The 12205-nt window shown below is 53.8% G+C and overlaps 1 protein-coding gene across 1 annotated transcript in view; it reads left to right on the top strand.

Annotated features, from left to right (window-relative positions):
* Positions 1–12205, top strand: part of CDH23 (cadherin related 23) — a 428638-nt gene that overhangs the window by 311176 nt on the left and 105257 nt on the right. The window contains exons 20-22 of the mRNA XM_061181180.1: positions 1393–1509; positions 5171–5283; positions 6721–6828. Coding sequence (XP_061037163.1) covers positions 1393–1509; positions 5171–5283; positions 6721–6828 — 338 coding nt within the window. The remainder of the gene's footprint in view (positions 1–1392; positions 1510–5170; positions 5284–6720; positions 6829–12205) is intronic.

The raw sequence follows: 12205 nt of genomic DNA, 5'->3' as shown, positions 1-12205 counted from the left end.
GGGCAGGCCGGAAGCTTCACCCTTACACCCAGAGTGGACGTTCTGTGGGGGAAACTCTCATATCAGGAATTGCTGCAGCAGCTGGAGGAATCAGGGACGGTGGAATCAGAGGTAACCTTCCCTGGCATCACAGGGCCTTCTAAAGAGAACCTTCAGGTACCTTCCTGGTACCTGATGATTTGCTGGGCAGGTGCCAGACTGTGCCCAGCCCACCCTTACCCATCCCAGTCTCAGGCATCCCCTGGAGAATATCACTCTGAAGCAGCCCCCTGCACTCCCCATCATCCCCAGAGACTCTGACAAGGAGAGACCTTCATCATGGCACTTAATCCTCTTCCAAGTTGAGTATGCTGGGATAAAGGAGTGTGTCGGGGCAAAGGTACCTGTCCTCCTGCTCAGGACAGGACTGAGAGTCAGATCAGAGGCCCCACGGCTACCTGGAGGGGCCCAGAATGACCTGACTGTCCACAGCCCCCTGCCTGGCCCCTCATGCCCCCTGGGGCTATTGATTCATCAGCATAATAGTAACCATGGTCTGCAGTTCAGTGGGAGCTACCATGGGCCAGGCCTGTGCCCCGCATGTTTTATCCTTTGGGATCCTTGCCAACAACCCCATAAGTTGGGCTTTATAGTTAGACCCACTTTACAGAGGAAGAAGCTAAGGCTCAGACAAGTTAAGGCAATTGCCAGAGGTGCCACCAGATTCCAGCCTGGGTGTGGTGACTCTAGAAGGCCACACACTGACCCTTCTCACCACCCTGCCAGAGCTGGCAACTGTGTGGCAGGCGGGGACTGAATGCCTTTGCAGGCACGGCTACAAGACAGACTGCCCTCAGAGTCTGGCCAGGCAGCTGGCAAGGCTGGTCCCCTGACCCAGGATTTCACAGAGATGGAAATGAAGGTGAGGGCCTTAACTGGACATTAAAGAGAAAATAAAAACCCTTATAAATTCTCCTTGTGATCAAGATAAAATAAGACCAAAACTGAATACAATAATGTAGAATAATTTAATATGGAGCTTCATTTCTTTTTGAGTCAAAGTCAAAGCTGGTCAATCTGAGCATATTTAATATGGTGACCAGGCAGGGAGGGATGGGGTGGGGCAGTGGTGCACTCTCTGAGGCCAGGCCAGGAGTGAGTCGGGACGGAGGGGGCGGACCGGATCCATCCCAGGCTTCACCCCTCCCACGGAGCCTTGTCCCCACACAGCCCAGGAACCTGGGCCACAGGAACAGGCGGTTGAGCCCGCTCTCATCCCTGGGTCTCCCCAGCGGCAGGCTTCCTGCCTCCTGAGGTCTCCTTCCCCTTGGGCCTGTGCCCCTGTCCTGCCCCCAGAGCCTGGGGCTGTGAGCCCACGGTGAGTAGCACCCCACTCCTTTTGTCTCCCGGAAGGAGCCACGGTGCTCTTCCTGAACGCCACAGACCTGGACCGCTCCCGGGAGTACGGTCAGGAGTCCATCATCTACTCCTTGGAGGGCTCCTCCCAGTTTCGGATCAACGCCCGCTCAGGTGAGCCCCCTGTGGCCCTCGTCCTCTGCACCTCAGGCTGACGCTCCGTACTCAGCCTGGGGACCGGCCTCTGGGCCGGGGTCTCCTCCCTTTCACGGGAGGCTCGTGTTTCTGAGCAAGTCAGCTTTGAGCACCTGGTTTTATCCCTGAAATATGCATTTGTGTGAGATTACTGATCTTACCCCCCCCCAAAAATCACAACATTCATTCATTCACCAGAGAATGTCTTTCAGTGATGAAGAGCCCTGTTATGTTTAAAATGTGTTCCATTTTACAAATATCTGGCTAACCCACTGCTCTTCTGGGACACCATTCTTCAAGCCTAGGTGTCTCCCCTCCTCACCTGCAGACCTCATTCTTGAATCCTGGCTCCTCTTCCTAACGTGGTGTGTGCCTCAGTTCCCCACCTACAGAGGATGCGCGCATATCAGGGCTGTTGTGTGAATTCAGTGAGTCATTATAGAGAACTCAGACTAGTCCCTGGCACGTAGTAAGTGCTAACAAAGTTAGGTTATTATCATTATTTTCTTTGGTCTTTTCACCCTGGAGCACCCATCCCCAGCTCCCTGCTCAGCCCATGTAACTCTCCTTCCTCATTTCTCCCTATGCCTCCCTCTAGCTTTCTCTCCTCCTTGAGGCAGGGAGGGAAGGGGTGCAGAAAAAAGCATTAAGAGAACCCAGCCTTCTAAAAGAAGCTGGGAAGGAATGGGAGGCCCCCGATATTCATTCATACCTTCATTCAGATATCAGTGGGCCTGCTCCCCTCCAGGTGCTATGCTGGGGAACAGGATGGAATAAGACATGGTCTCACCCTCACGGGGTTCCAAGTCAGCTTACTGGGCATGCAAGGCTCCCCACTTCCAAGTACCCACTTGTGTATTAGGTAAGGGAACTTGTAGATGCCAAACAGGCAAACCCTGAAACCTCAGTGGCTTAACACGATAGAAATTCTAACTTACACAGCAGTCCAATGCTGTGTTCAGGGGACAGTCTTCCACATGGTGATTCTGGGACCCAGGCCCCTTCCATGTTGTGGCTCCAAGGTCACTGCAGAAAGGAAAAGGGAATATGGGGTCTTGTGCAAGGAGATGTTTATGGGTCAGACCTGGAGGTAACATACATCACTTGTGCCCACATCCTGTTGGCCAGAACCAAGCAATGGCCCCACCTAGATGCAAGGAAGGCTTGGGGAACATCATAGTCCCTGGCCTGGCAGCCCCTCCCCAGCAATCATTCTGGCCTGGGAGGGGAGCAGGAATCTTTGACGAACACTGGCCATCCCTGCCACAGGTGATCGGTGGCCCAGCAGGGCACCGAGTCTTCCTGTTATTCATGCCTCCCTGCTCAAAGTCTGCCTTCAATCTCTCTTTCATCCCCCTTTCCTGGACGCTTGGGGAGCAGATGGCTGGTGCTGACGTGTACAAAGACTGAACACACCCAGGGCTATCCTGAGCCTCCCTTTCCACCTCTGACAAAACAGGTGCCTCCCTCCCTGCTCTCAGGAGCCTCCACCCTCAGCGAGCCAGTGTTTCTAGGGAGCTCAGAGGAATATCGTTAACGAATATTAACTGCGTGCTCAGCACTGTTCTAAGTGCTCTGACCAGCATCGCCGCGACTCTGAGGCAGGTACTAGCCTCACAGCATCCCCATTTTCCATACAAGGAAACTGAAGCGTAGGAGAGGTTAAAGTCACTTGACTGAGGACTCGCAGAGCCTGAACTTCCGACTCCAGAGCCCACACTTTCAACGCTCCATTCTATAAAGCCGTGTAGAGCTGCGTGCCACCCCCAGATACAATGGCGGGCACACTGACCTTTCAGCACCTACCCAGCCTTCCCAGTCAGGGACTCCATCTCCACCCCGGGGCCTTTAATAATGACATGGACATTTTCTTGCTGTCTTAACACGGCTCCTTCAGCTCCAAAGGTGTAAACGTTTTCCTCTGAGCACCTTGGTCAAATTAGCCAGGCCTGCTCCACAAAGGTGGCCTTAATTGGATCTAATTTCCCAGACAGGAGGAGCTATCTATCATGCCAACAAGTTCATGTTTAAAACTTTTTAGAGTTTAATTTCTTCCTCACGCTGCCAATTAACTGACACCACCCCAGCAAGGAGCGTGGCTCGGTGGGCAGACCTTTGCCAGGCTTTTGTTCCTGGCTTTAGCACCACCCCCAGCTCCCTTCTCAGCCCTGCACAGGCCAGAGACAGGCCAGCATGGCAGGAAGGGAAATGTGAGAGTGAAAGAGTCCTAGGGACCATTGGCCCCGCTCCCTTATTTTATGGTAGAATAAATCAAGCACAAAGAATTTTAAGTAACCTGCCCCAGGTCACACAGCTCAGGCAAGGGGCATAGCACACAGTCCCTGCCCTTGGAGAACCCTCACTGTCCTTTGGAAGGAAATGAGCATTTTCTGAGTGTTGGGAACTTCACCTAGAGTTATTTAATCCTTCCAAAGCTCTGATTTGAAAGCATACTAATCTCTTTTACAGAAGAGAAAACTGAGGCTCAAAGAAATTAAGTCACTTTTCCAAGGCCAAGCATCTGGAAAGGGCCATAATCAGAATTCAGATCTGGGCTTCACTGTCCTCAAAGCATTGGCTCTTTCCCGTGGCCCACGTGGTAGATGACCTGGCTACTGTACTGTACTGAAGCTGGCTTGTGCTGGCTCACACCTGCTCGCTAGAGCCAACTGTATACATCTCTTCCCAACTCCAGGTTCAATGCCATCAAGTGGGCAGCTTAAAATGGGCCCTGGTGGGAATATTTATAACTATGGAAATCAGCAAATACCATTTTTTGTTCCTTTGGGGAGCCAGTTGTCAAACATTTACCGTCACACCACTGCCAGATGACTTCCACATTTTAATTACACCAAAATACAAAGAAAAGCCCAAAACAGGCTGACAAAGATTATGGTCTATTTTAAATGTTTATGTTTAATAGAATAACTTGTTTATACACTAAAAAAAATTCAAGGCATTATAATTATGTCACATACAAGGTAATTAAGGAAATTATTTTATAACTTAAATTTCAGTGCACTATAGGTTGAGCTATCTAGAATGAGCCACAAGTTGGAACATGCGTGAAGCACTTGGTGTGTTTCAGTCCTGTTTCTGTGACCATGTGAATAAACAGTGCCAGGTGCTGCTCTAAGCTTTAGAACTAAATTAGGTGAATTAATCCCATAACAGCCCTATGAGGTAGGCCCTATTATTGTTCCTTTTTAACCAGATGAGGAAACTGAAGCACAGGGGATTTAAGTAATTAGTTCCAGTTGATAAAACCAGTGAGGTAATGTCAGCAGTCTAAGTGAGAGGTCGTTTGTGACTGAGCTTGAGGCCAAATGTCCCTCCTGCCCTGTTTTCCAGTCCCTAACTCCATAATCAACCTAGATTTTCCCACATCTGAAAATACCTCCTCCCCACGGGGTTATATTGCCCAGCTCTGGGATTCGGGTTCCCAAGGCATGGGTGCTATGCCCTCTCTCCTGTGAGCACCATCTCACCACCCCCCATGCACACCTGTACATTCACACATGTGCGGCCAGGTCACTGGATCTTGCAAGCGTCTCTCTTTTGCACACTTGCTCTTTCCCTCCTTCCCCAATCCCTCCCTGGCCCACCCAGACCCTCTCTCACGCACCCCTCTCTCCTGCAGGTGAAATTACCACCACCTCCCTGCTGGACCGTGAAACCAAGTCTGAGTACATCCTCATCGTACGGGCAGTGGACGGGGGCGTGGGCCACAACCAGAAAACCGGCATCGCCACTGTGAGTGCCTGGCCCTCCCCTGCCCCCAGCTCCCCACTTGCCAGCCAGGCTGCTGCCCCCAGCTCATCTTCAGCTTGCACCACTTAGGCCCCTGGGTGCTTGTGTCCTGAGGCAGTGTGAGGCCTTGTGGGGCCTTGTGTGGAGGGAGGGTAGCAGGTACCAATTCATTGTCAGCCAAGGTCAGCCCTGGGGCCTCCACAGCTATGGGAAGAAAGGCATTCCCAGGAATTCCCTGGCGGTCCAGTAGTTAGGACGCCGTGCTTCCACTGCAGGGGGCACGGGTTTGATCCCTCGTGAGGAAAGATCCTGCAAGCCACACAGCGCGGCCAAAAAAAAAAAAAAAAAAAAGGCATTCCCACCTGGGACATGGGGGCATTCCGGAGGAGCAAATACTCTCTCCTGCCCCCAAAGACCAGCTGGGAAGAAGGCATGAGCCCCATAGTTCCCTCCCTGCCTTGGCACCTGCCAAGAAGCAAGTGTAGGTATTCCTGCCAGAAGAGTGGCTCAGAGCAGGAAGCAGGGCCCTGGAGGGTTCCTGGGGGCCTGTTACCACCCCACCCCTACATTTGCAGCCTAGGTTTGCAAGAAATGATGAGAAATGATGCCTAGGTTTCACTGCCATGAGCAAGTAGGACCCAGGAAGGCCCAGAGCCCCATCCAAGGCCTTGGTGCCTCTGAGAGTAGGAAGCTAGAGGAAAGCCATTCGAGGATCCTGACTGAGCTCTTAGCTGCAGAAGAGGACGGGGGAGTGAGACACTCCCTCTGTGGGCGAGGAAGCAGGAAGAGCAGCTGACAGGTCACTCCAGCCACTCCCCTCCTTATCCTCATTTGCTCTCTGGAGCCCTCTCCTGACCTCTCCTTTAGCCCTCCTTTAGCCCTCATCCCACCCACAGCAGCTACCCCCATCCTTACCCAGCCAGAGGAGCTGGGGTTGCTATCACTCGGCCAGGCACTTGGCCGAAAAGTCCCCAGTGCCCTATTCAGTCACGGGAAGCCCCTGCTAATAAGACTCAGAGCTCTATAAATAATTTACCTGGGTGGCAGGTGAGCAGGGAAATTGCTTGGCTGGTAGCTGAGACTGACGGGGGAAACTCTAGGGATTCTATCAGGTTCCCCACCCCAAACCTCCCCCATGCTGTCGGTCACCTTCAGCCAAGACTAGGGGTGGACAGAACAAGTCCCAAGTCACAGGAACGATTTCAGGGGTCATCTCATCCATTCCTCTGCCTCCTAATGGGACAGCACCTAAACCCTCTGAAGGGTCTTGGCTCCCTCCTGTCCTTGAAAGCCCAGGCCCTGCCCCAAGGCCCCCAAAGTGGGTGGACCTGGTGGAGTTAATGCCAAGGTGCCCCATAGGCATCTGTGTCCCCCAGCGTGGGCATTGTCCTCGCACAGCTCAGCTAGGTGCGTCCCACAGCGCCCCTTGTGGCTTTGCAGGTGAACATCACCCTCCTGGACATCAACGACAACCACCCCAGCTGGAAGGACGCTCCCTACTACATCAACCTGGTGGAGATGACCCCTCCAGACTCTGACGTGACCACAGTAAGCGGTGGTGGGAGGCAGAGCTGCTAGGCGGCCCTTCGCGGGGTGTCTGCCATTCCCACTGGAGCCCTGTGGGCCTGCCAGTGTGGTACTGATGGACTTAATGTTTCCCTCGGAGCCAGCTCTAGGAGCAGAGTTCCAGAAGCTCTCTTGCATGGTGAAAGGTAGTCACAGGTTGGGGGAAAGCCCTCACACAGTCCTCAGTGACAGGGGACTCCAGGCTTTGTCAAAAGGAGCACAGGCAGCCCAAGGACAGTGCCAGAGGAGCTAGGGCTGGTTCAGCTCGTAGCCACCCTTACCCTGAGACCCTAGGACTCTGGCCACCCCCTCAGGAGAGCCCCCAACCTCCCGTCCCCCCCTCAAATCGCACAAGCTTCAGCTCTGCCCTCAGCGCCTGCCTTCACCACTTCCATCACTGCAGCCATCGGCCTGGGTCAGCTGGCCCAGGGCTGCCCCAGCAAGGGGTTTAGAGTTCAGGGACTTTCTGGCACGGGATGTTCCAGGTTTTCACAGGCTCCTATGTGTGCTGCGTGCAGGGAATGTGACTCAGGGTGGGGGAGGGGAGACACAGCCAAAAACCTCAGGGCGTCCAGAAGGGAGAGCAGAGTCCTGAGGAAGCTGAGCAAAGCCAGGCTTGAGCACCCCATCGATCCGCTCTGCTCTGGGATTCACATTTGTGAGGCTTTCTTTTCCCCCTCATACTTGTGCCCCATTTGGCCTCATTCAGGGAGGCTTCTCCCCAGATGTCCGGCCCCAGACACCAGCCAGCGCTGTGATAGACATGAACCTGACAGATTACGGCAACCCTGCTGGGACATGCCAGATGCTGTGCTGGGCACGCCTCATGAATTCTCTCATCCTTGTGGTGATCCCACGTGGCAGATGGGTTCCTTGCTTCCACTGTATGATGGAGAAAGTGGAGAGTTAGCATTTGAGGGGTTTGCCCAAGGTCGCAGAGCTAGTAAGATAGTAAGAGATAGTGTCAGGACTGAAACCCAGGTCCCACCTGGCCTTTATCCCTCTGTTGGCTCAGCGGTGCTCTGACAGGTGGCCCAGGTCCCGAAAAACTGGAGAACTCAGGTAGGATGAGAGAAGGGATGGTAACTTTCATATGCAGCTCTCCAGGAAGGCTGCCCCACACTGAGTGCAAGCAACCTTGGGGTGGTGATGCCTAGCCTCCCTGCCCCACGCCACATCAACCACAGCCGGTAGTGACAAGGTCCACCTGGTCTAGATGGGGGAGGATGTCAACCTGGAAGGAAGGACAGAGAGAGAGAGATGGCCATCACATCTGTCCTGTCTTCCTTTGTACAAGTTCAAGATCCGAATGACTCTCAACTCATGGGCGGGTCCCCCTTGCAAGGATTCCTGTAGGGTGGGGTGGGGGGGGCGGTTGGGATCTGGAATCTGTGTTTTCTCAAAGCCCCAGACTGGGGGAGTCCTTCCAGCTCAGAGCCATATTTGGCAATCACTCCCCTAGGCCCTTTCCTCTGTGCTCTCTAGGGCTACAGATCCGATGGGCACTCTCTGCTGCCACCTCATGTACACTAGGGGTCTAGACTAGGACAACCCCAGCCAGAGACCCCAAGAGCTGGGGCAGAATATTCACCTCTGAACATCTGTCTGGTCAACTCTTACCTTTGCTTTACGTGACTGAGAAATTCCTCCCAGAGGGAACTGAGGAGAGAATGTGGCTGCATGGAACAGCAGCCAGGGGTGCCATTATTAAAGAGTCCACCTGCCAGGCAAAAAGTAGGTCGGCCCGGCTGGGACTGCACTTGGCCTTGGGCAGTTCCCAGATCAGGTCCCCAGTAGCCTTCCCCGGGTCTCCAGCCTTTCCTCACATCCTCTGAGCCATGAGCAGGTAAGGACAGTGGGCCAGGGGCCTGCTGCCCAGTGCCCCCTCACTCTCCAGGAAACCTCCACAAACCTTCAGTGAGCACCTACTATGGGCCAGACCCTGTGCTTGGCAGGAGTACAGGAAGCAGCAAGTTTCCTCTCTGCCTTCAGGGAGCTTCGTGTCACTCCTAGGCTCAAACCCACCACTGGTTCCCACCTTACCCTGTGTAAAAGCCAGAGTCCTTACTGGACCTACCTGGCCCACAGGATCTGCCCCACCTTAACTCTGGGGAGATGGACATGTGAGTCCACCCCTCAGTATAGAGTGGACATGGCCGTTCCTCCCCCAGCTTGGGGCAGCCACAGGGATGGGGGACTTCAGCTTTTCAATGACTCATGGTAGTGTTTGAGCCCTGAAAAAAAAAATGTTAATGACTCAGAATTTCAAAAAGAAAAGAGCAGAATAAGAATTAAAGCTTGTTATATTAAACATCTGCCAAATATGTTGTGACAACCTTAGAAATTACGCTATTTAATGTGTGTAAAAATTTCATTGCATTTGAGGACAAATTGTGGGTTTGATTTTCTGGAATTCCCAGTTATGTGTGATGATTGTCAGGATGCCAGAAATTAAGAAGCCCATACATTAATTGAGTTCGTCATAGCAAAATAATTTCAAAAGGAATAGTCATAAAAATTCTTTCAGATTTTATAGCCGTGAAATGTATGTATGCATATATACATGGGTACATTGTAATACCTTTGAGGGGGGCCCCCTGGGGCCTTCTAAGGCCTCACAACGGCCCTGGGTGAGGTAGGGGTTGTGGCTGAGGTGTGAGAAAAGTGGGCTTCAGGGAGGGAACAGCTAACCCAGAGGTGACATCAAGGGGGAGGTGATATTTGAACAGAAACTGGCCTACCTCCTGACTCATCTCCCACCCCCCTTCTCAGACCCACCACATACCCCCCCCACACACACACACGCACACACACACACACGCACGCACACACACACGCACGCACGCGCGCGCACACACACACACGCCTTTTAGTTTCCTGAACCTGCTGAACTCTTTCCCACCTTGGAGCCTCTGCGCAAGCTCTTCCTGCCCCACCCCAGGGTGCTCTTCTTCCTCTACTCCCCACCCCTGCTCTTCCCGTGGCTGGCTCATTCTCCTCCATCTGTCCCAGCTCAAAATGCCACCTCTCTACACTCCGTTTCTTTCAGAGATGGCCACACAATCCGTGTTTATCTGTTTGTTAGGTTGCTTGCTTATTAAGAGGCAGTATAGCTCAGTGATTAAGTGGGCGCCTCTGGTACCAAAATGTCTGGGCTCTAATCCCAGCCATACTACTTACCAGCTGTGTGACCTTGGGCAAGTTACTTAACCTGTCTGTGGTCCCACCTTCTCAAATAGAAAACGGGGATAAATTCTTTACTTGGTAGAGTTGTAGTCATACTTAATGAGCCAAAATACACAAAGTACACCGGCACACGGTGAGTGGTCAGCAAATGACAGCTGTTGTTGCCATCAGCTGCCCCCGCTGCTGGAATCACATCTGTCTTGTTCACTGTTGAGCCCCGGTGCCTAGCACAGTGCCAGGCACATTGTAAGGGTTCAGTATTTGTGAATGAGAGCTGTTGATGGACTTGTTCGCCTTTCGTCCCCACCCTACCTGGCTCTCCACTCCACCAGGTGGGGTTGAGTCTTCCTTGTCAGAGGGAGACTAGGGTGTGTGACCAAGGACTCTCCCAAGGGCCCCTCTAGAGAGGCCCCTGGCCGCTGCCCCTGGTGTCTGAAGTGCAGGGTGATTCCAGTGATTTTTTTTCAGAGCTGTGTGCAGACGAGCATGTGCCATATTCGTGTGCACCGGGAGCTGGCCAGGGAAGTGTCTGTGTGCGCATGTGCACCGCGGGTGTCCACCCGCACGGGCGTGAGCTTGCAGAGTGGCCGTTCTCTGTTTGCCAGTGAGATTTTGGCCCAACTCTCCCTCCCCGCTCCTGCAGCCTCCTTCAAGGACCTGGCTGATGGGCATTGATTTAGAGCCTTTCAAAGCCCTCCAGCAAAATAAAGGAGAGGGGAGAGGGAGAGAATTATTCCCCGTCAGGCCAGGAGAAAAATGACGAGCATGAAATGGGAAATAATGAGGGGAAAGGGGTGAGATTCTATAAAATCGCCCAGCAGGGAGCTTGCAGGAGGGGTCCCAGCCCAACGCCTTCTCCTGTGCCCCCATCCCATGACCAGGGAGTGGGCCAAGGGGCCAAGAGTCAGTGCCCACCCCCAACCATGGTCACTTGGAAGCAGCTGCCCAAGGTACCCCCACCCCAGCACTCAGCGGTGGTGGAAGGTATCTCAGCGCATTCAGCAACAGGCTGCTGCCCTGGAACGGGTGGTTTAACTGCTCTGTACCTCAGTTTCCCTATCCAGAAAAATGGGAATAAAAACTATCTCCCTCCTCTAACTTGAGAGAAGCATTGTAGAAACACAAGGCTTGCTGGTCTCCTCTGTCCATCAGTGGGATGACTTTGCCTGGCTGAAATGATACCAGGAGAGCCTTGTCCCCTGCTGTCGATACAGGGGTGACTGGGTCCCCATTATAGAGGCGGGGAAGCTGAGCACCATGCCCGCAGCACAGTGAGGGCTCCTCAGGCCTGGAAGGCTGGGGCCTCCCACATCCCCGTTGGCACAGCAAGGCTGGGAAGGGAGGAGATGGGCTGAGCAGCTGGGGTGGGAGTAGAGCCATGTCCCACTCTCTAAAGCAGAAGAGGGGTCCGGAGTGGCTCGGGGTTCAGCGCCAATGTTGGCCTCTCTCCCTGGCCTCCCTGGGGCCCAGGGGAAGATGGGCACCCTCAGCAGGCCAACCCATCTGTCTGTTCTGGTCTAATGGCCCCTGAGACACCGCAGGCTGAGGATTAAGCCAGAGGAGGGACAGATTCTGCTGCCAAAGCACAAAAGACCCCACATCAAATAAGATGAAGGAGCTGACAAGGCCAAGCTGTCATCGCCACGTGTTCTGGAGTTAAGAATGACACCGTCCTGATGCGGCCCCTGGGACTGCAGTCACCACCCCCCCCCATTGATCTTGTCCACCTCTGGTGCTGCAGTGGCCCCTGCAGCCAGGGTTGGGGGTGAGCTGAGGGGTGGGTGCCACTGCTGTCCAGGGTGGGAACTGAGTTGGCTCCAAGGCTGGTGCTGTCTGACACTGAGTCTGGCCCATGCCTCTCTGAGCTCTGCTTTCCCCTTGTGGGAGGTGGATGGTAGAGAAGTTCCTACAGAGCAGGGGATTGGTGGGCATGGGGACCTGGGAGAGAATGGGCTGCAGGGTTTGTTGCTCTGGGTTAGGTCAGCACTCGGGTTAATCCCTTCATGGGGAGGGGCTGGAAAGTTAAAGGGGCCAGAGTGTCTGGGGCCCCTCTCCTGAGACCCTCCCCCTTCTCGGGGATGGCGTTCCCCTTCAGGGAAACTCGGGCCTCTCCCTCCTCCAGCCTCCCCTATCCCCAGCCCCATGACTGGCCCACCCTCCAAACCAGGGGACT

The sequence above is a fragment of the Eubalaena glacialis genome, chromosome 1 (assembly GCF_028564815.1).
Source record: "Eubalaena glacialis isolate mEubGla1 chromosome 1, mEubGla1.1.hap2.+ XY, whole genome shotgun sequence".
Lineage (NCBI taxonomy): Eukaryota > Metazoa > Chordata > Mammalia > Artiodactyla > Balaenidae > Eubalaena > Eubalaena glacialis.
The sequence above is the reverse complement of the archived record's forward strand: the minus strand, read 5'-3'. Positions and strand labels throughout refer to the sequence as shown.